The sequence below is a fragment of the Myotis daubentonii genome, chromosome 2 (assembly GCF_963259705.1).
Source record: "Myotis daubentonii chromosome 2, mMyoDau2.1, whole genome shotgun sequence".
NCBI lineage: Eukaryota > Metazoa > Chordata > Mammalia > Chiroptera > Vespertilionidae > Myotis > Myotis daubentonii.
The window spans coordinates 54,661,181-54,689,013 of record NC_081841.1 but is presented as its reverse complement, the minus strand read 5'-3'; the positions used below and the strand labels follow the sequence as shown (position 1 = coordinate 54,689,013).

The 27,833-nt window shown below is 52.2% G+C and overlaps 1 protein-coding gene across 3 annotated transcripts; it reads right to left on the bottom strand.

The window, feature by feature from the left end:
• Positions 1 to 170: 170 nt before the first annotated feature.
• Positions 171 to 27,816, bottom strand: PDE1B (phosphodiesterase 1B). Of its 3 annotated transcripts, none has more exons than XM_059683148.1 (16): positions 27,424 to 27,816; positions 27,214 to 27,336; positions 10,730 to 10,843; positions 9,638 to 9,820; positions 9,403 to 9,469; positions 8,958 to 9,074; positions 6,379 to 6,519; positions 5,895 to 5,995; positions 5,663 to 5,788; positions 5,437 to 5,538; positions 4,252 to 4,372; positions 3,761 to 3,842; positions 3,302 to 3,410; positions 2,677 to 2,807; positions 2,093 to 2,212; positions 171 to 1,561 (listed from the first exon to the last, which is right to left on the bottom strand). In XM_059683148.1, the coding sequence occupies exons 2-15, from the start codon at positions 27,321 to 27,323 to the stop codon at positions 2,109 to 2,111; spliced, it is 1,608 nt and encodes a 535-aa protein (XP_059539131.1). In that variant the 5' UTR covers positions 27,324 to 27,336; positions 27,424 to 27,816; the 3' UTR covers positions 171 to 1,561; positions 2,093 to 2,108. The 3 variants fall into 3 exon arrangements, with proteins under 3 accessions (XP_059539131.1, XP_059539132.1, XP_059539133.1); XM_059683149.1 differs by having other exon boundaries at positions 27,214 to 27,303; positions 27,424 to 27,814; XM_059683150.1 differs by lacking the exons at positions 27,214 to 27,336; positions 27,424 to 27,816 and adding an exon at positions 15,421 to 15,594.
• Between the last annotated feature and the right edge of the window lie 17 nt (positions 27,817 to 27,833).

Below are 27,833 nucleotides of genomic sequence, written 5' to 3'. Positions count from 1 at the left end.
CCTACTGTGTGCCCTCAGGCAACATCTCACCTTTCTGGGCCTCAGCTTGCCCACTATATATACATATCAGATAGAACACCGACTGCACCGGACTTTATCAAGCTTAAAGGGACAGTGTATCTGAAGATGCGTGGTGGACTTCCACCCAGTGAACACCAAACACAGCCAAGCCTGGTCTCCCTTCTTTATTGATCTCTGACTATATAGCAGGGTTCTGGGAGACCGAGGGCAGGGATGAGTCACATGCGTCTCTGCCCTACTCAGGGTGGGGTAGGGGGGACAGGTGGCAGGGTGGCAGGTCTAAGAGACCATGGATATGGACTTCACATGAACAGGGCCCACTGTACAGATGCATGATTGATATTTACGAGAAAGAAGGAGGGCAGTCACCTGGACTTGGGCCTTTCCTGGGACAAGGTGGGGTGAGAGGAACCTGAGGAGAGGAAGGGACAGGGGGCCTGGGGGGCTCTCTTCAGAGGGCATTACAGCAGTACCCTGAGCCCCTCCCCATCTGCCTTCCTCCCACCCCTCCCCACTGTCACAGAGGAGGGGCCTCTTGGTGCCCGCAGCTGGGCCAGTGCTGGAATGGAGAAGGGGAGGGATCCTCTGGTGGTAACACAGTATTACTGGATTATACCTCACCCCCATCATGCACCCTTGACCCTGACCCAGCTGGTCTCTCCTGCCTGTGCTCGTAAGATGCATCCTGAAGGTGCTTGGTTGAGGAGACTCAAAGCACGTTACAGACATTGGTCGGATGGGAGCCTCCAGCCCAGGGGAGAGGAAGGAGGCAAAAGGCTCAGGCATCAGCCAGGGCAGGTTCCATGTCCCAGACCCAGACCAGTCCCAAGCTCTTAAGGACCCCAGGAAAGACCCGCTCTCAGCCCCTGGTCCTCTTCTCCAGTTGCCATGACAGAATGGGAGGAGGGAAGAAGTAAGGGGCCGAGCTGGGGATGGGGCTGAAGCAGTGCAGGTCTGGGGTAAAGAGGCTGCCCACCCCCCATTCCCAGGCCCTAAAATGATACCATGCCCTGAAGGAGCCCACTCCCCTCCCCACGCATCGGGCTCTGAAACCCCCCAGCTTTCTCTCCTGTTCCAGCCCCTCCCAGGGGAGGAAAAGGGGACCCAGACCTTCCAGCTAAGATCTGGGGTGGGGGGCTGAGGGAACCCCCAAAATTTATTGCTTAGAAACTTGGAGGCAAAAAGGATGGGGGAGGGTCCAGGGGGCTGGCATCTCTGACCCTCCCCCCAAACCCTGGGGAGCCTGCAGGAAGCTCCCCTTCCCCAGACATCCATCTGGCCACGGGGGAGTCCAGAGGCAGGGGGATGGGCACAGTGACCATTGGGAGCCTGAAGTTCCCCAGTCTTGCTGCCGGGAGATTAAAGTATGGCCCAATGGGTGTCAGATGGGGAGGGGCCCTTCCCCAACCCCACATTCTCTGGCATTTGGCCTTCGGGTGGGTTGTCTCTTCCTCGACCTTCATGCTCCCTTGGAGCAGATGGGGGAGCTAGTCCCGATGGATGGTGCTGATGACATCTAACACTGGGACTCAATGAGGACCTGGGGAAAGAGGGGGAAGTTTCAGTGCTCGGACCTTTGCCTTTATTTCCAGCCTGACTTACCTTCTCCAAGTCCCGCCCAGATCCCCACTCGGTCCCACAAATAATTGTGCAAAAGAATGCCTTGCAGAAGGTTACTCAGCCAAGGTGTGAGCAGGAGCTGCAATCGAAGTCGTGCCAACCGACCTCACAGAGCCTGTGCCCCGGCTGGTTCCTTTTCCCGAGCCCTCACAAAGGTGCTACCTGGATGGCTCTGGCCTTGCTCAGGCCCCACCCTGCTCTGAAGAGCTACCTGCTTTCCAAATGCAGGGACTGGGACAGAAGAGCTGGGAGGATTTCCTGGCTTCACATTCACGCCCTGACTCAGTTCTATGTGCTCACTTCCACCACTCTCCTGCCTGGAAGGAGGGAGGGAGAACCTCACATCCATTGAACCCCAGAGATGACTCTTCAAAATGCCATGTTGGACACCCAGCTCTCCCTACTCCCCGCCCAACATCAAGACCCTCCCACTCCACCATGACAGGCTCACCGGGGCCAGCCCCAGGCTAGTCCAAATTCCCATTCTGGTTGTGTTCATCTTGGGCAGGGGAGGGCGGGGCCTCCTCCTCACAGGGGGACAGCTCATCAATGGACATCTGGTTGGTGATGCCTGCAGAGGGGCATGAAGGAAGCTGAGACCAGACCAAGAAGTAGTTTTCCCCAGAACCAAGGAGCATGTAGAGATTCTCATGCATCCTCCTATCTTCAACCCCCGGCCACTTGTGGAGAGCCTCTCGGGCCTTCAGATTGCTAATCACAATCTCAACTCCCACATACAGGAAAGACTCCCAGCCGTGGCCACCAAGTGACCCTAATCTACAGGAGCACAGGCCGCAATGTGCATAAGGCCCTTGGTTGTGGAAAATGGTTGTCCCTGTTCTGCCTCCAGTTCTCATTCTAGAACAGTTCTGGCCAATCAGCTGGTCAGTCTTTCCTGTCATCTAACTGTAGTCTGATCAGCTCTATTCCCAACTCTAGGAGTCAACGGCTGCTCCAGGGGCTTGAGGGAAATGGACCTGCTACTACTCCATTAACCACCTCCTCCCATGGCTTCATGCCCACAATGGTACCCACCGCTTGCTGCCTGTTCCTTCCATTTCTGCTTGTTCTCCTGAATGTATTTGGTCCAGGTGGAGCGGAAGCTGATCACATCAGGGTTAGGGTCTCCTACTTCCACATCCAGAGAAGGCTGGCGCCACTGAAAGCTAGAAGCAGCCCCCCCCCCCAACTTCAGAGGTGGGACCCAGCCCACTCCAGAACCACCTTCACAGCCCTCAGAGGGGAGGGGATGGAAGGCCAGCAGGAGGCTTAGGGAGCCTCCTTCTTCTCCTCTTCCCTCTGCTAGGTACCTTCCAAGTCCCTGTCCCCCTCCTCCCAGATTTCACCCCTCCCTCCCCACACCTTTCCTCTTACTAGAAGGAAAATAAAAACAAGATCGGCAGAAAGGCAATAAACAGAGCTAATGGAAGAAACAAAAATATGGTGGAGGGAATACAGGTGCAAGCACATGCGTTTTGTCACATGGCCCCATCCTTCCGCCCCTGTGTGTGACACACAGCACAGCAGCTCTCCTGTTTGGAGTATCCTGCTCCTCCGCCACCCCTTCCATGGCTGTACCTCCTCCCTGGGGGTCCGCCCTCTGTGAGTCTGGCTCCCTTCTCCCAGAACCAGGAGGCCGGGCCACCCCAGTCATCCTCACCTGGGCTGGTTTTTAGACTTGGAGTCCTCATCCACCAGGGGCTGGACACTCTTCTCAGCCACGTCGGTCAGCACAGAGAATGTGGGCTCCACAATGAAGTCGATGAAACCTGCAGTGCAGAGGGTAACACCATGACGATGTCTTACCTGGAGGGCTGGGTAGTGGATGTGACCAGCATGGCTGTGACCCTTGTCTACGTGTAAAACAGAGTAACCGATGGCTGAAAAGTTCCCAATGAAGGCAGCCTTTGGGATGATGCATTTGTGACCTCAGAGAACTCCTCCCCACCACTGCACGCCCCTGGCCTTCCACCCAGGACCCCATGCCCTAGCACAGCAGGCTTGCCTCTATGGGAAGAATGGTTTTGAGGTTGGGGACGTGGGGAAGTCCTGGCCCAGGCCCCAGACAGCATTCTTTCCCCTTCGCAGTCCTCTCCTCCCTGCGAGAAAGGATACTCACCAATCTGGGACTGTGCCACGAGAGTGGAAGTGCGATCACACAGCGGAGAGAAGGGCAGACCCAGCTCTGCCTCCTTGTCACCCTGGGGGAGAAGACAGGTGGGAAAGCTGGAGCGGGCACCTCAGACTACCAGACCTAGGGTGAAGCTGGGGTGATAGGAGGTTGTTATGGTAGAAAAAGAATGTCCCCCAGGCACTCAAAGTGGACTTGGAAGGTACCTAGAAGAGGGAAGAGGAGAAGGAGGCTCCCTAAGGCTGCTGGTCTTCCATCCCCTCCACTCTGAGTACCTGTGACCTGGAAATGAGTGATAGGCAAATGGGATGCATCTCTCATCAACCACTGTTCAGCTCTTAGGACAATGACAGTTTATCCCCCTGGTTTGGCGTCAGGTCAGGAGTTGCAGGTTGCTAAATGAAGGTCTGGAGTGGGAGTATGGAAAACCAAGCGAGAGAAGGCCCATGGGCAGGGGGTGGGCAAGGATGCCATGGTACCTGGCGGAAGAATTCCTCCATGAGAGCCTTGGTCCAGCGGCTGTGAACTGACCACTGCTTGGTCGGATGGCTGATGTCTGCAGCATGGAGCAGTAGAGACAGGGCCTTGGACTTGTCAATCCTGGTCAAGGCAGATGGCGAGAGAAGGGAGACTGGGCTTTTAGGAAAAGGAAATGTGGACCATTCCTAACTCCCCATCACATGCCCTCTCTCAGGTCCTCTCAGGTAACTTCAAACACTCTCTAAGGATACACACAAGCGCAAGCGCAAGCGCACACACACACACACACACACACACACAGCAAGCAGTCCAGGCTCTTAGAAGCAGAGGTCTGGGTTCAATCCTCACTACACCTATCACACACTAGCTGTGTGACACAGAGCAAGTTACTTAAATTTGCTGTATTTCATTTTCCTCAATCCTAAGTGGAAATAATAGCAGAATCTGCTACATAGAATTGTTCTGAGAATTAAATGGCATGCTATATAAAAGTGTTTAGAAAAGTGTCTGGCACATAGTGAGTACTCAGTAGATGTTATCTATAATTATTATTATTATAATTATCATTTTCTAACAATGATATGCTCTGACACAGCACATTCTCCCACACGTAAGCACACTAGCACACACCTTCAGGACACACACATAGTCCGTTCTTACACACATTTAGCAACTCCCACACATTTAGATACTCCCACTTTTAAGCAACAGTGGATGTAATTATGGCCTTTATTCTGTGTTTTTGTCTTTTACCTCACATGACTCTCTCAGTAGCCTGCTTATAGTAGGAACTGGTGGCAAGCTATTGAGGAGGGAGGCATATCATTTTCACATTTCACAGATAAGGGAATGAGTCCAGAAGGATTGAATGATTTTCCCAGCATTCCAGAGTAAGTCTGTCCTGAAGCTGAGATGATAATGCCCATCTCAGACTCCCAGCCCAAAGTGCTCTCCAGTATACCAGCTGCCTAGACTGTACCTAAACCCAGGACCATGTGCACACACATGTCACACACACACACACACACACACACACACACACACATATACACTCAGCTATCTGGAGCCAGGAGAGCTTCTACATCCAGGTAAAGACTTGGCACACCAATCACCCATGTGTATGCCTCCCGATTCACACACCCCTTGTTCTGGCCTAGCCCCAGCCACACCCCACCAGATGCCACCTCTCCAGCTGCTGCAAGGCTGTCTTCATGGACTTCACTTGCTGGAAATGGCAAGACATGTCTGTGGCCAAGACCATCTCGATGACCAGGGCCCGCAGCTCCCTGAATGGACAGAACCAGAAGAGTGATTAGCCCCACAGCACTGGTGGCAGGAGGTCCAGGTAGTAGAGAGAGAGGGTTGGGTGAGGGGGTCTTGTAGGGATGCCCACTCCTGGCTTCTGCTCACACAAACTCATCCTTGGTGAGGTTGATGAAAATGTTCATCTCGTCGTCCTGCATCATTCGGAAGACAGAGCTGATGTGGTGGTTCTCCAGCACTGAGCGGTCATTGTACAGGATGGCACATTCTGACCTGCAAAGCCAAAGGTCATCATGGTCAGCCCCCTGTTAAAGGGAAATTCTGGCAACCTCCCCACTTCCATTCGGCCCCTCCTGCCCTGCCACACCCCGCCCCTCACTTAGTCTGGATGTGGAAGCTGTTGGTAGTGCCTGTGTGCTCATAGTCATGGATGGCTGCTGCAAAGATGATGGCCAAGACTTCAATCTCTGACAGGCAGTGCTGGAAGAAAGAGACAGAGGATGGGAGGGGGCCAACCCTCTCTGAGTCACTGCCCCCAAATCTCCACATCCAGGCTAGACCGCTCACACCACCCTTCCATTCTTCAAGGCCAGCTGTTGGGCTAATGCAGCCAGGTTTCTCAGCTCCTGGAATGACCAAAGATCCTCCTCCATTCCAACCTGCAACATTCCCACTGCATCCCAGCACACATCCCGTGAAATTATGGTGCACCCAGGAATTCTGTAGAGTAAGTCCAATCTGACTCTGAAAACTGTGATGCCAAAGGAGGAACCAAAGAGAGAAAGAGGGAAATGGGGGTATACACCCCAGTTATGCAGCCATACAGCCCCCAGTCACAGCAGGGTGGTCTCCAGGGCACCTACCACCATCCCTGTGCGAAGCAAGAAGCAGTGGACTGTCTGAGTCACGTCAGCTGCGTGGATCTGGTTGTGGTAAGGGTTCTTGTATTTCCCATAGCCTGTCTCCAAAGCATCCAGGAAAGTCATCAAAAACACAGTGGGAATCTGCAGCAGGAGGGAGGAAACAGAGCCGCGTGGAGGATCTGCAGGAATGGCAGGAGGCCCAGGTCTGAGATCAGCAATGCCATTTTTCTGTAGAAGGCCGTGTGGCACAGGGAGAGCACTGGCTCAGCAGTCAGGTGAACCTAGGCTCACATCCTGGCTCTACCACCTGCTGGCTACGCGACCTTGGGCAAGTCACATGCCTCTCTGTGCCTCAGAGACTTAATTGCGGAATGAAGATACCACCTCCCCCCTTGAATTTAATGAGATAAGTACAAGGCACTTAGGAAGTGCTCTCTAAAGAGTAACTACAATTATTATTATTTCCCTGGAGATTTTTTTTAAAAGGAAAGGCAGTTTCCCTCCTACCTTTCAACCACCCACCCCAACCCAATCCAATACCACGGATAAGGGCTCAGAAGCAGGGTAAACGATAGGAAGATGTAGAGAGGACCCTTCCAGCCAGATGTAGATTACCCCCTCCTCTGAAAGCCTCCCCGACCCAGACACACACAAGCTAATCAATTCTGTCTCGGTCCAGCATATGCCCTTGGGGTATGCCTGCCTCCTTCAAAGGCTCAAGGCTCCTAGAGGGCAGGGCTGGTGTCTGCACCTGTCCCTGGATCGCCTGAGGCAAGGAGGAGAGCAAGGTTCAGGACCTGAGGAAGCTTCTGTAGAGATGAGTGAAAGTGACTAGACACAGAGGACGTGCCACTCATCAATCAGACCCTAATGTCTCCCACCCCCACCCCTGGAGGGCTGTGTCCCAAATTTAGGGATTTTTAAAGGGCTGTTTCCATGACAACTGCCCTTACTGTTTCATTGCCATGGTGTCCCTGGAGAAAAGGGAAGGGAAAGAGGGAAGGGAAGGGACAGGAAGGGAAAGAAGGAAGGGAAGGGAAGGGAAGGGAAGGGAAGGGAAGGGAAGGGAAGGGAAGGGAAGGGAAGGGAAGGGAAGGGAAGGGAAGGGAAGGGAAGGGAAGGGAAGGGAAGGGAAGGGAAGGGAAGAGAAGGGGGAGGGAGAGGGGGAGTGGGAGGGGAAGGGAGAGGGAAGAGAAGGAGAATGGGGAGGGGAGGGGAAGGGGAAGGGGGAGGGGAGAGGGGAAGGGAAGGGGGAGGGGAGGGCTGGGTGTCCAGGAAGGGAATGTGGAGTTTGAGAAGGATAGCTCCAACTGGGGGATCTACCATGAGTGAACACTAAAGCAATAAGCACTCCCCTCTCTCAGGTTAGGACTAGGGTTGGGCCAATCCTCACCTGATGCAATTACTCTTAGGGTCCCCCCAAAACCAGTCCTTCCGGGTAAGGGAGCAGAGTTTAAAAGAAACTGGTGCCTGGAATATGCCCGAGAACCAGTTTGGAGAAACATGAGCTGGGAAAAGTCGGAGAAAAAGAAGACCCTGCTATTCTCTGGGCAAGATCAAAGGGAAGAAAATAAAACTAAGAAGGACAGGCCTCAGGAAGGCACTGAACAAAGTCCCACCTGAGCACCTCGGGAAAGGCCTGGAAGCCCTTTGGGAGCCCTTGGAAAGGCGGAGTGGGCGGAGGAAAGGCAGGCATGCACAGCGGCCCGGTGGTCCTTACGGTGAATGGGGCCCAGGATGGCAGGATGACCTTCAAAGTCCTCTGGAGGGGCCCTCACCACACTCCTTTCACCCACTCCCACCCCGACATGGGCCCTCAGAACACATGGCTTCCTTTGCGCTAACATCTATTGCCGCCCCCCCCAAGTCCCCACTGCGACTCTTCAACACCCCTCGCCCTCTACTTCCAACTGTGGTTTTCCACGTGGAAATGTTTTTTTCCAGCCTCTATTCCCAAAAGACATTCCCTCCTGGCACAGGATCTGGAGAGGACTTTAATCCTATATTCTTGGCCGGCCAAGCTGAGGAGCAAATGGAGTTCACACACCCTCCCTCCCCTCACACAGTCCTACCCAGCACTGCCAAGAGCTGATCCTCTCCATAAAATTCCTTGGACAGAGACTAGCACTAGGTGGGAGAGCCGGGTGGCTGTGGCCAATTTTATCCCCTCCCCCTGCCCTCAAGCACATGGAGAGACTCTAGTCCCAAAGGACTGACAGCATCTGGACTTTAGGCCTCTGGTGTCCACAGGCAGGAGGCAGGACAGCTGAAAGGAGGAGGTGAACGGCAAACCAGCCTGGAGAGGTCAAGTTAGAAGGAAAGAAAGCAAAGGGGAGAGAACAGAATCCTGGGCTAGACAGTTACAGACCTAGAATCTTAGCCCAGGGTGCAAAATAAGGTCAGAGGCTGGGACTGCAGCAAGTGAAAGAAAGGCTGGACTGGAGTGGGCAGGAGGAGACTCCCCTGATGGTGGGGCTAAGTGAGAGATGCTATGGAATCTACTGGTTGGGAATCTTCTAGAACAGGAGTAATGGGCGTGGAGAATCATGCCCAAAGGCGGGAATAGGGTATGACCCAACCTTAAAGCGGCTGATGAGGTTATGCCGCGTCAGCAACTCAAATGCAATGGTCCTCAGAGCGTGGTCATCGGCTGCCCGGTTCAAGGAAAAGACATCAAAGCACCAGAGGTCCAGGTTCTGTGGAGAAGCAACAGACTAGGAGGGAGGCGCCCAGGGGGGCTCCTAGCAGCAGCGGAGAGGGCTTTCCCACGGTTACAGAGTCTTGGGAAGCAGTACACAGGAGGTGGTGAAGTGGGCTCCTTCCTTCCTTCCCAGACATCGCTCTGTGTTACACGAAGAGGCAGGAGTTTGCCTCTGGAGTGGGCACACGTTGTTTTGAGGAACATGAGAACAATACTTAAAAGGGAAGGCAAAAAACACCCCCTAAACAGAGTCTGGAAGTCCCAACGACTATTTCCACCTCCTCACCCCGACCTTCTCCTCTTTCCGGGAAACCCAGGATCACCTTGAGACAGTTGAGGACCGCAGAGGAGTAGGAGGGGCCCACGGAGGTGTACGTTCTCCGGAACATCCTAGGGGACAACAGTGGAAAGAGGCCCAGGTGTGAAGGTCTGTGGGGTGGGGTTTGATCAGTTGGACATGTGGGGCCAATACCACTGGCGGGGCCTGGAGGACCAGGGTGACTGGGGACGAGGGACAGGACTAGAGGCAGAGGGAGGCCGGGGGCGGGCGAGCCTCACCGCTCCACGAAGATCCCAGCCTGCACGGCGTGCACAATGCTGCGGAACTTGGGCTTCTCCTCCGCTCGGCGGCCTTTGGCTCGGGTCTGCTGGGTGAAGGTGGAGGCCAGCCAGTCCCGCACCTCGGAAGGCACAGCGTCTGACCGCAGCTCCTGAAGCTCATCCTCTGTGTCCAAGATTTGCCTGAGGCACCAGAGGGCGTCAAAGAGGAAAGACAAGAAGTGCCTCCACAACCCAGGGACCCTGGGCCCGGCCACACCGCACCCTCAGCAACGCTCAGGCCCGCTCTCTCCCTTCTCCTGCTCTTCTCTCTGTGTCTTTTTCTTTCTGTTTCTCTATCTCATGTCCCCAGTCATAACACCGGTCACCGCGTGAGGTCGTGAGCATCCCAGCTCTGGAAGTGTCCAAGCAGACACCGGAATACCACCCGTCAGGGATGCTAGCGACCAGCAGCACTGTCCAGCAGGAATAAGATGCAAGCCACGCATAAGTAACTTTAAGTTTTCCAGTCACCACATTTAAAATGTAAACAAAGAAAAACCATGAAATTCATTTTAATGATAAACTGTCTTTAACCTAATACACCCAAAATATTGTCATTTCAATGTGGAACCAATATAACATATACTGATGAGATATTTTATATTCTCTTTTCTAAGTCTTGAAAATCCAGCATGTATTTTACAAATACATACACGTCTCAGTTCACAGTTGCCATATTTCAAGTCTCAATGGCCATATGAGGCCAGTGGCTCCCACAGTGGGCAGTGCAGGGCCTGAGGGATTCCACACCTGGAGGGAGGCTGGGACCAGATGAGCTTTAAGGCAACAGTCTTCTCTCCTTGACACCTGTTTGCCTCCATCTCTACAACTCTGTGTCTGTTTCTCTGCATCGTTATCCATGCAGTATTTCTACCTATTGCTCTTCCTCTCTGCCCTTCTCACCCTTCCTTCCTACTCTGACCCCAGCACAGGTCTCTGTCCCCAGCTTCCTCTGGCCCCCAGGGTCTGGGCTACTGTGTCTGTCTGGTATCTTCCTCCTCCGTGGGTAGGTCTCTCCCTGCCCAGCATCTCCACTGTCAGCACTCTCACCGCGTCTCGTCTATGTAGACGGCCTCCAGCAGGGACGCTGTGTACTCCAGGTTTTTCTTCAGCTCCTCAATGTTGACCTCCCCATTCTCCAACTGCTTCACCATGTAGCGTAGCCTGGGAAGGGGCGGGGGACACCGACATCCTGCTTAGGCACTGCTACCTTGTCATGCGGGCAGGGTACCTTTGGTCTTCCATAAATCATTGATCGTTCTAACAGTAAGACTAATAGCGGCTAATGTTTTTCATCTCAGGCTACTGCCACTGACCGTACTAAATGTATCTACACCCCCCCCCCACCCCCACCCCCACCCCCACCCCGGTGTAATGCCAGGCTTTTCCTGACTCCATTGTCCCCACCCATGTCTGATTTACCTCTTAACACTCCCCTTTAATCAGTGTTTCCTGAACATTCTTGTTCAGACTGCCGGGGCTCAGCAGAATTAGGCAGGTACAAGCCCCCGGGGGGAAGTTTTGGGGATGGTCTGTTTCATAGTCTGAATAACCAAGCGCTGACACTGCTTATTTCCCCCATGAGAGAGGGCTCTGGGATCAGCAGAGAGCAAAAGAGGACCCAAGATTCTCTCACTGTATCTCTAGGTCATGATGGGGAGGGAGGTACATGTCCATAGCCCCTCTGTCCCCGGCAGGATGGCAAAGACGCAGAACAAAGAGCAATCTGAGTGCTTTCTCCTGGCCTCACTCCATCCAGGCAGAGCTAATGGATTATGATTCCAGAATCCATCAACCAGGACAAAGCAGGATTAACCCCTGCCTGCCCGGGGCAGTACCAGAGAGAACCTCTGGCAACGGGTGACCCATCCCGTACCACAGCCCTGCAGCAGCTCCCCCAGAGCAAGAGTGGTGGGCATGGGGCCAGGGGTCTCACTTACTGAATGTGTTGCCTGAAGGGACAATCCCCCACAGTTTGCACTCACGAATTCTGGGAGTTGGTGATTAACTGGGAGGCTTCTTAGAAGTCTGTTGAGTCCAGCCCAGGCAGTCACAAAGCAAACAATGCTTTCTGCCTTCATGGTGATGTTAAAAAAAAGCAATTAAACTTTCCCCTTTGCTCCTTCCTCCAGCCCTGCCCTGCCAGCCCCACCAAAAATGGGGGTGAAATGGTGGCCACCACAATTCCCCACTGAGAGGGGGTTTAGAAACCCAAGGCCACCCTCTGAGTCAGGGAGCAGAAGAGAATGAGTCAGGGACCAGAGGCTGTAATTAGCATCAATTCCCAGGGACTCGGGGGAGGAAGAACAATGGCATTCCTGAAGGAAAGCAGCTCTAGAATCCTGGGGTCGCCGCAGCTCTGGAAGAGGGGTGCCCAAAACAGCCGCCAGCCCTAGGAAGCATCACTGGCCAACTCTCACCTGGCTGAAGACCTGTCTGCACATGGGGCAGGAGGGAAAGCAGGGAGATGGGAGGTGACACTGAGCCTCCTGGGGACGAGGGGAGGCGGGGGGGGGGGGGGGGGGGGGAGGGGGGGGCGGGGGGAAGCGCTGCTTCAAATCCCACCTCCAGCCTTTCTGCTGCACCCCCTCCATGTGCAAACGGTGGGTCACAGTTAGAGGCTGAGTTCAGTAAAGCTCAGACCCAGCTGGGAGTTCAGTAGATAGAAACAGAAAAGGCTTTCCAGCCAATGAGCTAGAAAGGGGGACCTGAGCCAGCATCTCCCAGAGTGCCCCCCAGCCATCGCAGAACAAAAAGGTACACTCTGATTTGGGGCCCAGGCTCAAGCCAGGCTTCCCTCTCCTGGTCAGTCCTTGTGTCCAGGGGCCCTCAAATCTGGGGACACACAACCTAGGAAGAAAGGCCTCTGGTCCCACCTCCCCCCAGATGCCTGTCCTAGCCCTAATTTTCCACTTGGGTCAGCCCTTCTTACAACCAAACGCTCTGCCCCTAGAGGTCAACGCCCTCCGCCAAAGCTTTTTCCTCCACCCGCCTCTCAAAACACACATCTCAGCGCAGACTCCCAAAGTGAACAGTCAAGCCCACAGGTGTTCATTTGCATGTATTCGCATAATCGCTAACAATGCTGCCAGCTCTACATTTTTAAAAGAGCTTTCTCCTACATTATCTCATTTTATCCTCACAATGGGAGTGGAGGGCGGTGGAGAGGCAGCAATCAAACCTGACTCTGAGCCCTTGGGCAAGTCACTAATTCTTAATTCTTAATCAGTATCTATTAAGATGTGGCCTGTAGACCACTGGCATCAGAACCACCTGGGACACTTAAGAAAATTTTAGATTCTAGGTCTCATTACACACCTATTGAACCAGAATAGCTGAGGGTATGGGTCAGGGATCTGCAGTTAGCAAGCATTCCAGATGATTCTCATGCACACTCAAGTTTGAGAACTGTATTTTGGAGCCTCAATTCCTTCACCTATAAAATAGTGAGGAGGATAATAAACCACTTGTGAAGGGCTGTTAATAAGAGGATTAAATGAAATAATGTATGCAAAAGGCCTGGCATATACTCCGGGTCTTTATAAATGTGACTTGAATCGGAATTAACTGACCAGCATCAGGCTGGCCCTACCCAGCTCATGGCTCACTCCCTTCAAATCCAGCAGCGCCTGACTTCTCTATCCCAAGTCCAGAAGAGAGTCTAGTTTGGATGGAGACTGGTACTTAGGAAGTCCCCTAACAGAGGAAATGAGAGAATGAAAATGGTCATGATCTTCCTTTACAAGTACAACCCTCATTTGAGCCTCACAATCACCTGATAAGGGAGGTTGAGTGACTCGTTCAAGGTCATACAACTTGTCAATCTCAGTCAGGTCAGCAAGCCTACAACCCACACTATTGGAGCTTTAATGGTGCCCCAAACACCAGAAGTGTTGGGCAGAGGGAGCGCAATCTTGTCATTAGATTGGAGAGGCTGGAACTGATTCCATCACAGCTTCTTGAATCTCAGTCATCCATCCTTTATATATATATATATATATATATATATATAAATATTATATATAAAATATATATATTATTTCAGAGAGGAAGGGAGAGGGAAAGAGAGAGACATCAATGATGAGAGAGAATCATTGATCAGCTGCCTCCTGCATGCCCCACACTGGGGATTGAGCCCACAGCCCCGGCATGTGCCCCAACCAGGAATCAAACCGTGATCTCCTGGTTCATAGGTCGACGCTCAACCGCTGAGCCACACCAGCCGGGCCAGCCATCCACCCTTCATGAAGTGTTAGTGTCCGGCAACCCCTAGCAGACTGTGAATGTCTTGATGGCACTGACAGGGACTTGTTTATCCTGGCTGCTGTGTGCAGAGCACACAATACGTGCTCAGTAAACGTTCATTAAATAAATAAATGGGAAAGAAGACTGATTCATTAGGTGAAGAGCTATCTGCCAGAACTCACAATTGTGCTCTCTGAGCCAGGTTTCTGTGTAATGGAGAGCCTGGGGAGAAGAGTGAAGAGCCTGGGGAGAAGAGTGAAATCGTGGGCTGCCTTTCAACATACCCTCCCTCCAAGCTCCCTCCTGCCTCCACCTCTGATCCCGTCCAGGAGTTCCTTAATAGCTCCTGTTGAAATCTGAGCCCAACACAATCCAGATACTACCAGTGCAGACTCCCAAAGCGAGAGGGAAAGAAAGGTTAAAGGATATATTTGTCAAATGGGGAGTCCAAGAAGGGGAACCTGGACTCAGGCAGCTGGAAGGATCCAGGTGCTGAACTTCACCTTCCTGAAATTATAGAACCCCCACAGGGCACTTTCTGGCCTGGCAGGGGCCTCTCTGATTCTAAAGTCCTTCAGAGTTAAGATCTCCCTTGACCCACCCAAAGTCCTCACCTCACCATTCTTCTGCAGGAAATCCTACTCCCACCCCTACATCAGTTTTACTCCCACCCCTCTGATTCAGTCCTCGGAGAGTCTGTCAGGAACGGGTCCCTCTCCCTGCAAAACTGGATGCTCACCCCTGTCCAATCCTCATCCAGTCCTAAGGAAAACTGGAAGCTTCCCCAACATTCCTTCCACTTCCACCCCTAACTCTGTTTCACCACCACCACTTCTCTTTTACCTTCAGCCCCTGCAGCATGGGAAAAGCCTCAGATCCTAACCCTTGGAAGGTCCCAGTGTCTTCCAGCTCTGGGCATCCAGCTGGAAAAGGTTCTAGGCAGTAATAATCCTTAAACCCCAAAAGAGCTCAGCTTCCTCAGCCCCCACCAGTTCATTTCTTTGAATTACCATATGGCTGATGATCTGGCGATTTCCAAATATCCCTGCACTACTTCCAGAATCTACATTCCCCAAAAGATCACTGTAAGTAGGGGGCTCAGCACAGGGCAGCCTTAAGCCCAGGGGCTGAGAGTTGTGAGAAGAATCCTATTTTCCTTTTGGGTTCTTAAGACCAGATGAAGAGATGTCAGAGGAATGTTAGGTCCTAAGGATGCTGGGGGTCAGGAAGCAGAGAAAGGAGGGAAAGCCTACTAAGACACCTGCAGTAGTCAAGAAGTGATAAAAAGGAAGGGGAGGTGGGTAAGGAAGAGTATGAGGTAAAGGGCAAGATGGATGGGGTAAAAGGTGGAAGAGAAGTACACCCGCACACAACATATTCATTAAATAAATGTCAAGTCTGAATCGCTCCCCTCCACCAAATTACAACTGGTGGACCCACAGCAGCCTGCCATCCTCCTCCCCTCTCCCTTCCTCACCCCGGTGCCTACCGCCTACCGGAGGATGGGGCCCTGGAGGTGGCTCCTCTGCACAGGAACAGGATTTGCCATGGGAATCAAAGTCTTCTACTTCAGGGCATCAATATGCTGCCCCCAGGACCCTGGAGCCCCTGAGGGGAATGGCGCCCTCTTGGGCCCCTAACTTCCTCCTCCAGGTCTCCGCAGAATTGAGTGACTGACCAGAGAGAACTTGGGGGGTTGGGGGGGAACAGGAGGAGCCTGGCTGGAGGAAGAAGGCAGTGATGAGGCAGAGACCCAGCCCACAGCAACTGGGTGAGAGGCCACGGGAAAAGTTTCACATCTGAAAAGAACTGAAAACAAGAATCTGTTCTCAGAAAAATCCCAGAAAGGACAGAAATAGCACAGGCCAGGCCCCGCTCTGAGGAGGTGGGGCTCCTCTTTGAGGAGAAGGGGTTAGTAGGAGGCTTAAGGGTGAGGGACAGGGACCATCCTGAATCTGTCCTAAGAGGAAGTCTGTAGTAGGAGGGGAAGGGACTCTGCAAGAGCCCCCAGAGGGGTCGAGACTCGGTGCCCTCCCAGGAGCCTTTTCCATGGCCGTTCTTCAAGATGAGCTTTAACCCACCTGAAAGAATGGAAGCCAGGCAGGAGGAGGGTTAGAAACTGCAAGGGGGGGGGGGGGGGCTTGCTGAAGCCAGGGATCAGGGGATCCTTACCCAGTGACCTTCCAAACAGGAGAGAAGCCCCTACCCTCCCCCCCTCCCGACTCCACCCCCCCTCCACCCCACACACACACCCCAAGCAGTGTATGGCAATCAGGAGGACTTGCTCACAGACACCAAGAGGTTGGGCGAGTTACATTAACACTCCCAGCCCCAGTTTTTTCATCTGTAAAGCAGGCATTGGGGGATAACTGAGTTAACTGGAAGAGAAGAGAAGTGATGGGATGGCCAAAGAGAAACCCCCTCTTCCTCCTCCAGGCTCTCTTTGCTCTTGCTCAGGTTGGGAAGAAAACCTGGCCTCCCGGGCCAAGTGGATGTTAGCACACAGCCCCAGCCCGCCTCCGGGTGGGCTGAGAGATGACATCACCAATATAAGTGCATTGGGCTACGATTGGTCAGCTGAGGGGCTGGGCGGGGCTAAGGGTGAAAGCCGGGAGTGAAGCCCAACACATCCAAGGAAGAGAGTTCTGCGCGACTCCAATTTCCTAAATCTAGGGTCTAGGGCTGGGGTCATGTGGAAATGAGGACAGGGGACCGGTGGGGATGAGTATGACAGGAAAAGGGGGAAAGAGAAGAAACAGGCCAAGCGCCAGGATTTTATGACAGGAAGTCTTCTCCCTCCCTCCCCCGCCCCCCAAAAGCAGGGAGAAATTAAAATACCTTGTCACTGTGCCAAAGCCTTGAAAGATTATAAACAAATGAAGTTTGGGAACCTGCTGTTTCTCAGCTCCACTGAGTAATGGGACAAGTAAAAGCGGGATTCAACAGCAAGGGGAGGAATAGAGGTTAAATATCTACAAGTTGTTTTCCAGTGAACTCCCAGTAGCCATGAGGCAGGGCTGCTTCCGAGTTGGGAAAAATTGAAACCCACACTCTGTGCGTCCATCTCATTCCTCTGTGCCCCCCAACACACACACACACACACACACACACACACACACACACACACACACACTGGTTAGTGTTTTTAGAAAGAAAGGACTAGACCCAGAGTCCGAGACCCAGAACTGACACCCAGGAGATGAGGGACAGTCACCTGGCCTATTCTGTGGCCATGTGTGCTTGGAGGGAGAGGATGGAGGTGGGAGTGCGGGCAGCTGCACACAGCCTGGTACAGCACAAACACCAAGCCAGGCAGCTCCCTGCCCTCCCCTCACTCCAGGCCCTCACTCCAGGCCCTGTTACCTTAACCAAGTAGGCACTAACCTCAACCCTCCTACTGGAAGTAGAGATTTCTTAGACTAGAAAAGCTTTAGAGGATATCCATTCCTCTGCTCTCTTGCCCAGTAGAACCAAAGCTGGTTGGACAAATGACTGTTTACTGCTCACCCCCACAGACATACGTGCTGTATCACTTAACCCAGATTATTTATTATTATTATTATTATTACTGTTATATTATAACAGTTATTACTGTAACTGTTCCTAATAAGGAAAGATATCAGTAAACCACCATCCCTTCCTGGTGAAAAAAAATCATACATATCCACTCACCCACATATATACACACACACACGCCACATTCTACCTCTGCCCAAGCTAAGGAAACTGTCCCCTGGGTGGTAGGCAGGGCACATCTATAACAACTCCAACCAACAGTCCAGCATGGATTTTCCTTTAGCCCTTACATTTAGTTTTAAAATAACAAAGAGCCCAACGACCATGCCTCCTTCCTGGCCCACCCCCAGCTTTCCCCACCTGCACTGAAGGATTGGACTTGGGATGGGATGAACAAAGGATAGGAGATACTGCCTCTGGTCAGAGAAGAAGGGTCTAAGGGAGGGGTGGGGAGAGGGAGAGGGAAGGAGGTAGGGTGGGAGGGTTATTGAGGAAGAGATTAACTGGCTCCAAGGCTCCAAAATCTCAGAAATTGAGAGAATGAAGGAAATTATCTAAATCCAATAGGAAGAGGACATGAATTAAAATCAGGAGCCTTCTGCCTAGACTTTATCACTGTGTGTGTCCTTGGGCAAGATACTCTGAGCCCCAGCTTCCTTGTCTGTGTAATGGGTAAATAATGCACGCTTCACAGAATTCTCACAAGGATCAAATGAGCCCACAGAAGAGCACCGTGGGAACTATAAAGTGATGCATGAAGCAAAAGATTATTTAATCCAATCCTTTATTTCATTAGTTCGGCAAATGTTTAGTAAGAGTCCTCCATGAACAAAGTCCCCTAGGCCCACTCCTGTACCCAGGCTCCCTGCTGTGGGAAAGCCTGCTCCCACCACTCCAGATGTCTGGGACTTCTCCCCGACTCCTTACTCCTGACAAAGGGGTCAGGAGGCAGTGGAAGCAGAAGCTGGAGAATATATGGAGCATGGAGCTCCAGAAGCCAAGAACAGCAGATCTCTACCTATCCAAGCACTGGTGCTCCCCTCACCCCTGGCTTCCCATTGCTATATGAGCAGCCTGGCTCTTGCAGCTGGCTGGGCACAGTGGCGGGGGTGGCTCTAGAGATAAAAATAGCCCCCCTAGTGGCAGAGCTGGGGTGCCATCCCAGGAGGTAGCAGGTGGCAGGTTGACATGGCAGCGGTCTCTAGGCACTGGCCAGAGGAGCTGGGTGGAGGGAGGGTGGGGGGAGAATGGGGCAGAGCCTGTGGAAGCCTGGGGGTTAGTGGGGAAGGACAGAAACCAGGTAAGTGGAGGGAAAGGAGGGAGAGGAGCAGGAGGTACTAAGGCACAGGGAGGGAAGGAAGGGAGGTCAGAAAGGAGCTGTAAAGAGGGTCTGAGAAATACCGAAGAAGAGGGAAAGGAGTCAGCTCACCCCTGCCTGTGTCTGAAGGCGAAGCCCCCTCTGCCTCCTGACCAGAAGGCCGTTCTAACAGGTCTTCCTCGCAACAGCCCAGCACAGCTCAGGGCAGGTGAGGAAGCGGGTAATCTAAGCAGCTCGAGCCTTGGTCCAGACCAAAAAAGACCCAGTATCCTGGCTCCCAGCCCAGCACACAAATGAGTCCCTTCTCCCTCCGTCTTTAGCCCTTGAGTGAGGGAGGAACTGGGAGGGGTGGCAAGGGGAAGACGAGTCAGAGAAGGGGCTCCCGAGGTGCAGTCCAGAAGAACTCTTTCTCTGCTTCCGTGGTCCACCCCTCTTCTCCCTCCCTGCACTGCTTAATTCTGCTCATTAACCACCTCCACATGAACCACCCCACCGACCCTCCAAACCACATCCCAACAGATGTTGCCAGCAGATGTCCAGCTTCCAGGGGGCCTAACAGATGTTAAAAGCAGCCTGGGGTGGGAAAGTGAGTTGGAAACTTGGCAAGGGACTGACTGCAGGTGTGACAGGAACAGCACTAAATTGGGGATCAGTGGAATTTTGTCTGGTCCCAGCCCTGCCCCTCACCTTACCAACTATCGATGGCATCAGCTTCCTCCTCTGTAAACTTTATGGTTCTCAGATGCAGTGCCTGCATTGGAGACACCAGGGAAGTAGGATGCCTGGGTCTCAGTTCATCCTGAGTTCAAGTTCATCAATGCTTCCCCCAACTCATCCCTAACCTGGTTCTTAAAGGAGGAAAGTGGCTTTCTTCTTTATCATAGAAAGGTCACATTCTAACCTCCATGAACTTTCCAGGAAGTTCTCCTGAATACCTATCATTAATCCATCTTGCTACAATAAAAATCAAAAACAAAACAAAAAAAACACGGCAAATTTTCTTGACATTTCAAAGAAAAACAGAAAGGAAAAGAACAGGCAGAACAGAAAAGTCTTTGGGGGTGTGTCTGGTACAATTTGATTTATTTTAATTTTTCAGATTGGAATTTCTAAAGCTACTGCTTGGTAGAGAGACAGTCTGGGCTTCGGGAACTTGGCAGCACTGTTGGCACGTGCGCTCACTCAGTCAGGGCCCCAAGAAGTTTCCAAACAAAGTGGGCATAGAGGCGGGAACTAGGGAGATGGTGCCAAGTTAGATCCACAAGAGCTGACCAACAGGGGAGCAAGGAAGCTAAGCAACAGGAATGAAAGGAGAAGCTTCTCTAGCCCCCAGGTCCTGCCTGCCAGAGACTCACTAAGCCCCCAGGAAGCCAAGCTCCCTTCCCAACCTAAACGGTGCCATCAGCCGCTGGCAGCCTATTCATTCCACTGCAGCCATAATTATTTGCAAATCTGACTACTCATTGCAGCTGTGGAATCAACTGACCTGGGAGCCTGGCTGCATCCACAGCACCACCTGAAGCCCCCCTCTCTAGCTCTTCTCCCTGCCCATGCCGCCAGCCCTCCCCGCATATGCCCTGGCCCTTTCCCCACCAAGCCTGTTTCTCCACCAGAACCCCACTCCCATTCCCTCAGTGGACTTTTGCCAGGTCTGGGATGCTGAGGTAAAGGCAGCCCTCATCTTTTCTTCCCAGAAAGGGATAAGCTCCATGGATGCAGCAGGCGCTGAGGGGAGAGGAGCAGCTGCAGGGCTGGGGGTGGGGGTACTAGAGAGGCAAGAGCACTGGCATTAGGGATCTATCTCCCTGCAGTGAATGGATAGCATCTGTTTTTTCCTTTTCCCTTCTCAGTCGCCTTTCTTCCCCCTCAGTTCCCATCTTTGCCCCCCTCAGCATTCCCAGGATTCTCTCCCACTTCTCTCAGACCATTAAGTCTTCCTCCCTTGGGGGACAATCTCATGATCTAACAACTTCCAGTCTCCCAGCTGCCTCACCTGCACCCCACCTGCTGCCCTGGTTTTGTCCCTCTTTCTCTGCTGCTGTCCTGAAGAGTCAGAAATTCCGTACCTGAGAAAAATCAGCCCCCTGAGATCCAAAGGCAATTACTTGGCTTCCTTCCCGGAGGCGCTGGGAGGATGAGGTCACTGAGAAGGTAAAAGAAAGGCCTTGCAGAATACCGGGGTTGACGCTGGACTCCTAAGGTGGCCCCAAGGGGTGCCTGCAGCAAACTTACCCTGCACCATCACCACCGGGTGGGGGAAGCCCCAGGGTTTCTGACGCCTAGCCAAGGTGAGCGAGGAGTGGGAGCACTGCAGGTGAGAGCAAGAGGGTAAGTCAAAGGGAACAGGCAGAGAGGAAGTGGGACCAGAGAGAGCGAAACGGACCTTGCCGAGAAAGAGGAGCCAAGAAAGATGTGAACAAAGGAGGGAAGGGACAGAGGAAAGGATGCAGGAAGAATCAAAGAAGAGGAGAACGGAGGGAGCAGAGAAGTGGGAAGCAAATCCTCAATGATCCCTACGAGAGGAAAGTCTTCCCGCTCCTCCTTCAAAGTCTGATAGCTGCGGCCAAAACCAGGGGGGGATGGAAAGCAAGCACTCGATTCGCTGACGTCAGGAACCCCCTGGGCAGCGGGCAGGTGGAAAGGGTCTAGAGACATCCAGGCCTCTCTCCTCCTGAGTCTCACCTGGCCTTCCAGTCCCATAGCATCCCCAGCTACTTCACCCCCTCCTGGCAAGAGGGAGGGATACATGCCACCTCAAATGTGGGATCTGTCTGTCTTTCCAACTGGCCTCCTGGGGCTCCTGAGCAGGCGGAGTGATATTTGGGTTCTAAGGGACTTGAGAGATTCTCTAAAATAGGACGCGGCATCCCTGGTCATATGACACCCAGGCCTGGGGACTGAGGATAAACGCCAGAGGGGAATTCCTCCAGTGCTCACAGACTCCCCAGTGGCCGTCCCTGGGCTCCCACACACCATGTCTTAGAACTGCAATTGCTCTACTCACTTCTAGTTTTTCCACGGAAAAGAGATGAGGCGTATCATCTCTTTCTTTTTTTAAATATGTTTTTATTGATTTCAGAGAGGAAGGGAGAGGGAGAGAGAGATAGAAACATCAATGATGAGAGAGAATCATTGATCGGCTGCCTCCTGCACACTCCCCACTGGGGATGGAGCCCACAACCAAGGTACATGCCCTTGACCGGAATCGAACCTGGGACCCTTCAGTCCACAGGCCGACGCTCTATCCACTGAGCCAAACCAGTAGGGCTATCATCTCTCTCTTTTTTTTTTTTACCTCAGTGGCCCACACTCTATCTAGGTCAGCCCTTCCTCAGCCCCAGCCAGCCTTCTAGTCTCTAAGCTCAGACACCTGCCTCGCCTGCTCCAGACTACCATTCATCAACAAGACTCTTCCAAATCATGTCCCAGACACCGGGACTCAAACCTACTAAGTAATTCATATTCCTGCCTCTTAAATCTTTATTTTCTCCCCATCCAAGCCAATGATCACCCATTTATTCTTACTCCCATGCTGAAAGAACTCCAGACTGTATCAGAAGTCACATTCATATGGATGACAATGAATGAAGAACTGAGATTCAGAGAGACTGTGTGACTTCAAGATCAGGCAGAGTGGAAACCTGAACTCCAACTCTAATCTCCCAATATCCCCAATGATCGTCTACAGCCCTGCCTCCCTGATTCCCTCCGGCCACCTTCTGACCAGGCGTTTGTGGACTTCTTCCTTTGGTCTGAATTGATTTTCCCTGTCTTTGCACCTCCCCTCAGCTTACTGCAGAAATTTTCCACCCTCTACCATCCGGATGCCTCATTCAGACAAAGCTGATGGGGGGAATAGAGAGATGGAAGCCATCTGATGGGGGCGGGGGGTAGAGAGATATAAACCCAAGGAAAAGAAAGTTCCTTTGTGCTATGGTTGGAAATAAAGGAGGAAGGCACTAAAAATCACCTCGCTGAGACCTGGGAGAAATGATGCTCCTTTTTCTCCAGCGACCCACGGAGCTATAGTTTACCCTGCAATCTTCACAACAGCTCCACAGCCATATGCAGAAAAAGGAGGACAGCAGCACAGTTCTCAAAATTGGTAAGAGCCACAGAAGATCACTCATGGGGCACACACAAAATGAGGACGAAAGGTGGGATAAATCAGTCCCCCGTTCCGTCCCTCAGCTTCCCCTCCTACCCATTTGATCTCCCCAGGACTGTCAAAAAATGTGAGTGTCACAAGCACATACACAAGATCACACACACGTATTATCCCATTACCTACACACATACTCACATACACTCATACATCTCATTCCTACATAGAACAATTTCAGGCATTCAGCATACCCTAATTCAGCATACCTTCCCAACATATTTATCATCACACGTGCCATTTATAAACATAAAAACAAAGAGACATCGTCACAGAACTCCAGCTCCACAAACTCCCCAGCACGTATATCAACCTTTACCCAGAATCATATGTAAACATGTCGAGCATTCACAATCATGCGGATACATCTCGTTCACACATCCAAATAACGTCGTTTATGTATCCTGTCTGTAACTCCTTCAGTCCCAGGCTCTGTTCTCAGGCACTCAAACCCCACACCTTTTAAACATCACCTTCTCAAAAAACAGCATCGCCCTTTCTTCCACCCCCATTTCCTACTCCCCGCTCTGCACGCAGGAACACACGCACCACAGAATCAGAGTCAGACCTGGGCTCGGTGACATATTCAAAGATAACCATTCGTTCATTTGTTTCTTCTTTTATTTATTGAGTGCCTATGATATTCCAGGTACCACATTAGACTGACGAAACAAGATGGGCAAAAATAATCCCCAACTGGGTCCTTGCTCCAGCTCGCCTTAATGACCTTGAACAGCAGCTTATGACATTGAGCCTAGACCTTGAGAGTCCTGAGTATGTACCATGTGGAGAAAGGGGTTGTGTCTGTACTATCCCAAAGGAAGAGGAAGATTCTGTCTGTAAAATTCCAGGATAAACTGAAGCAGAGAGAAGAGAGTGATGTTTGTACTTTCCTGTAACCCCCAAAGGAAAAGATTAAGCAGAAACCAGAGTGGTAGACTTTTACCACTGGAGTGGGAGTATCAAAATGAGGAACAGGTGTATCAAAATGTTGGCGTTGACCCAAATTACAAGCTCCATAGGAGCAGGGCTTGTGTTCATTTTGTCCAGCACTATATCCCCCGCATCCAGCACATCACATGGCACACAGGAGAAAATTAATAGTTGTTGAATGAATGAATGAATGAATGAGCTAAGGGTAGCAAACCAATCTCTACTCATAGTTTTTCTTGATTCCCAAAAGACATAAAAAACCCTTCTACTCCTACTGACCTTCCCCCCTTACTCCTGAAAGCCCTCAGGTCTCAGAGAAGTCAATTCCTTCATCTTAGGATGAGAGATGCTAAAAACCATCCTGGTCAACCCATCATCTCCAGACTGCCTGCCCCAGCCTCTCATGTCTCAGCTTGAGTCTGCTTAGTTAGGAACATTTTCCTGCTAGGTAGAGATGAAACCCCACAGTTAGGGACTCTCCAGCTCCTATGCTCCAGATTCTGGATTTATCTTTGGCAGCATGCTAGTGTGGGAACAAAATTCCTGGATGCCCTTCCCAGAAAGAAAGTGCCCTGCACAATTATATTATATCACATTTTTTAATATATATTTTATTGATTTTTTACAGAGAGGAAGGGAGAGGGATAGAGAGTTAGAAACATCCATGAGAGAGAAACATCGATCAGCTGCCTCCTGCACACCCCTCCCACTGGGGATGTGCCCGCAACCAAGGTACATGCCCTTGACTGGAATCGAACCTGGGACCCTTCCGTCCGCAGGCGGACGCTCTATCCACTGAGCCAAACCGGTCAGGGCTATTATATCGCTTTTTAACCAGGGGCAAAAACATCAGGCCTGGCCTCCCTGAAGAGAGTCTAGATGTCCTAAATTAGAAATTAAAAGAGTATAGGGGGGAAGGGGAGGGCATAATGGATATAGGATATGTTGAGTAGGGGAATCAAAGCCTTTATAGATAGATATAGATATAGATATAGATATAGATATAGATATAGATATAGATATAGATATAGATATACTCCATCTGCTTTCATTTCTATTCAGTACCCAGTCCTGAGATAATTATTTTCATTCCCCCCCCCCCCATTTCCAGACTAAACAACTCCTTCCCACTCAAGCCCATTTGGGAACAGGTGGTATTGGGTTGGGGGAAGGGGTGTTCTATTTCCACCTAAAAGAGAGAATGCCTTTTTTGATTAGCCCTCAACCCTGAGAGTTAGAGAGTCTCTCTCGCCTACCCTAGTCCTAAGTCCTTTTATTTCCCTTCATCTGATCGGCAAAGCCTCCCCAATATTCAAACAGGGCCAAATCCAGTCACCCATCAACTTGGGATCTCCCTTGATACCGAGATCGTTCTCTGCTCTGAGGAAGTGAGATTGGAACTCTGTCTTGGTGGTACTTGAGGAGATGGTACTTTTCTGGGGACGTTATTATGCATAAGCCAGCACTCTTAAGGTTCAGATTGCTAACGTGAGTGAAGACCAGATAATCTAATCAACATAATTAGTGATCCTTGTCCGCCACCCTCTCCTGTAAGGACAGGTCAACTAACACACTTTGTAGGGGCCGCGCCTCTGCTCCCTTCGTTCCCCAGGCTTCAATGCCTCCTCTGGGGATCCTCTTCTCTCGCCACTGAGAACTTCCCACATCAGAAGAAATAGCAAGTTGCCTCCAGGAAAGACTTTTGGTTAGAAAGGGAGATGGTAAAACCTGCTCTTTTGCAGGACCTGTTACCTGGAATAGAGGCTGGGGAAGTATATGATGACCACTAGAGCTAAGGGGGAGTCATCCCAGGATACCTTGAATTCTCGCATTATAGACCCTGAGGCCCCTTTTCTGCCTTTCAACCACTTCCTTACCTGTCCCTCTTCGGATCTTAGTTACTATTAACAGTTACTAGCACAGTTTTCTAACAAGAATCAACCAGCGCTCCTCCCAACAAAAATCAATTCAATCTGGTTTTCCATTCTTCATCCCAGAGCTCATTCCAAGGCTGCGCTTCAGAGAGCCCGCAAATTGCATTGGCTGGAGGCAGCAAAGGGGTGAACTGCGAAGCACATTTGGATTCCAAGCCTTGTTACCACTATGCCTCAGTTCTCCCTCAGGCCTCTCCAAGCAGCTAGTATATAAATCGGACCCACCACCCAGTAAAAAGGCATCATCTTATTGCCGCAGTTGAAGCATTTTTTAAAACAACACAATCGTAAGCATCTAGCCATCTCCTACCTCATCTCTCCCTCTCGGCCAGAGCCCAGAAATGGAAGCTTCAGTGCTCACTATTGAGGATACTGGGGAGGAACTGGGTTTAGGGGCTATGTTACTTGTCTTCCCTCGTTAAACATCCACAGCCTCTTTCCTGGGTCCATGGGGGGTCATATGAGGGAGAGGAGCACCTTCCCTTGTTCTCTGCTTAAGAATCAACAGACTGCGGGGGTTACCCACTCCCAGCTGACTGGGAGGTTGGCGCATGGCTTGCATTTGACCAGACCCTCTCTTTCTCTGAGGAACAGGAAGAAAAGTTCCTCTCCTCCCTTGGGACTTCCCTCATTTATTCCTCGCTTATTCCTTCCCACATGCCCTCATCCTGCAACAATGAGAAAAGATGCCTAAATGTGCTTGGAGACCCTAGGGAGACGCAATAGCAACAAATAGGCTTGGACAGTTACCTTGCCCTATCAATCATTCTTCATCTCCCTGCTCCCAGGCAGGGACCCTACCCCCCTCCTCCAGATCCTAGGTAGGGGCTCCACCACTTCTCCAGATCCCAGGAGAAGTGCAGAGTGGGGCTCCAGGCCTCAAGAGGAAGGAGCAGCTCAGGTATGGGGGTCCCCCAACCCCCACCCCATGTAGGGTGCAGGAGGCAGAAGCCACCAATCCCAGCAGAGGTTCATATGACCCACAGGTTGGCACTAGAATCCCCGTGCACTGCATCTGCAGCTGTGTGCAATCATTCTACAAACATCCCTGTGACCCTCAGACGCTCATGCACACACACATGTGATGTGTCTCACATCTGCACAACCCTGCACATGGATACGTGTGAGTCAGCCTGGCGCCTCCTGGGTGCTGCCGGTCTGCAGCCCTGACACACTGCACCGCACATCCTCTCCGCGCTGCGTGTCACCGGGGGTCCACATCGGCAGCTTTGCAACTCCTAAACCTGCTCTACCCAGCCAGCACATGCCTTGCACATGTGCCTGGCCACTCGTGTCAGAGCAGTGTGTTTCCTTGCACCTGCCAACATGTGTGCCGGAAAACATCCACCAGCCCGACTCCCGCCCCCCCCCCCCTTTTTCCAGGCGCCCTGAGATCCCTTCCCCCCACTCCGGGCCGGGGACTCACAGCGACCGAAGCTTGATCCACATCTTCTTGCTGGGGGCTGACTTCAGCTCCAGGGGTGACGGGCAATCCGACTCCAGCATCTCGGGAGGGCTGCAAGGGGACAGCTCCATGCTCAGCCTCTGTCTACGGAACAGAGGGAGGAGACAGCACCGCGGCTCAGCCTCAGCCCCTCACCGGAAGACCCTCACCCCCATCCCAGCCCCTTCCCACCTGCGGCTGGCGTGGACCAGCCAGGCCGATATCTCTAGGCTCAGCCCAAGCTGGCAGAGCTGCAGTTCCTGCGGCTGCTCCTCTCCCGCTGCCCAGCTCTGGGCTCCCGGTCCCAGCTCTCCGCGCCGCCGCTGCCGCGCGCAGCCAGAGCCGCCTCCTCGGTCTCCCCTCCTCCCCCGGCCGGTTCCCCCGCCCTCTGCTCCTCTCCCTTCTCCTCGGCCTGCCCGCTCGTCTCTCACTCCTGGCAGCCACTCCTCCCAGGGGAACGATTGGAAGCCGGGGGCTCACAGAGACAAAAGCGCCCGAGGGCGGGCGCGCGCACCCCGCGCCCGGGGTAAGAGGCTGTGCGTGCCCGCCGCGGGGGGATGTAAGTGCGTGTTTACCCAGCGCATCGCCCGCGGCGGCTGCGG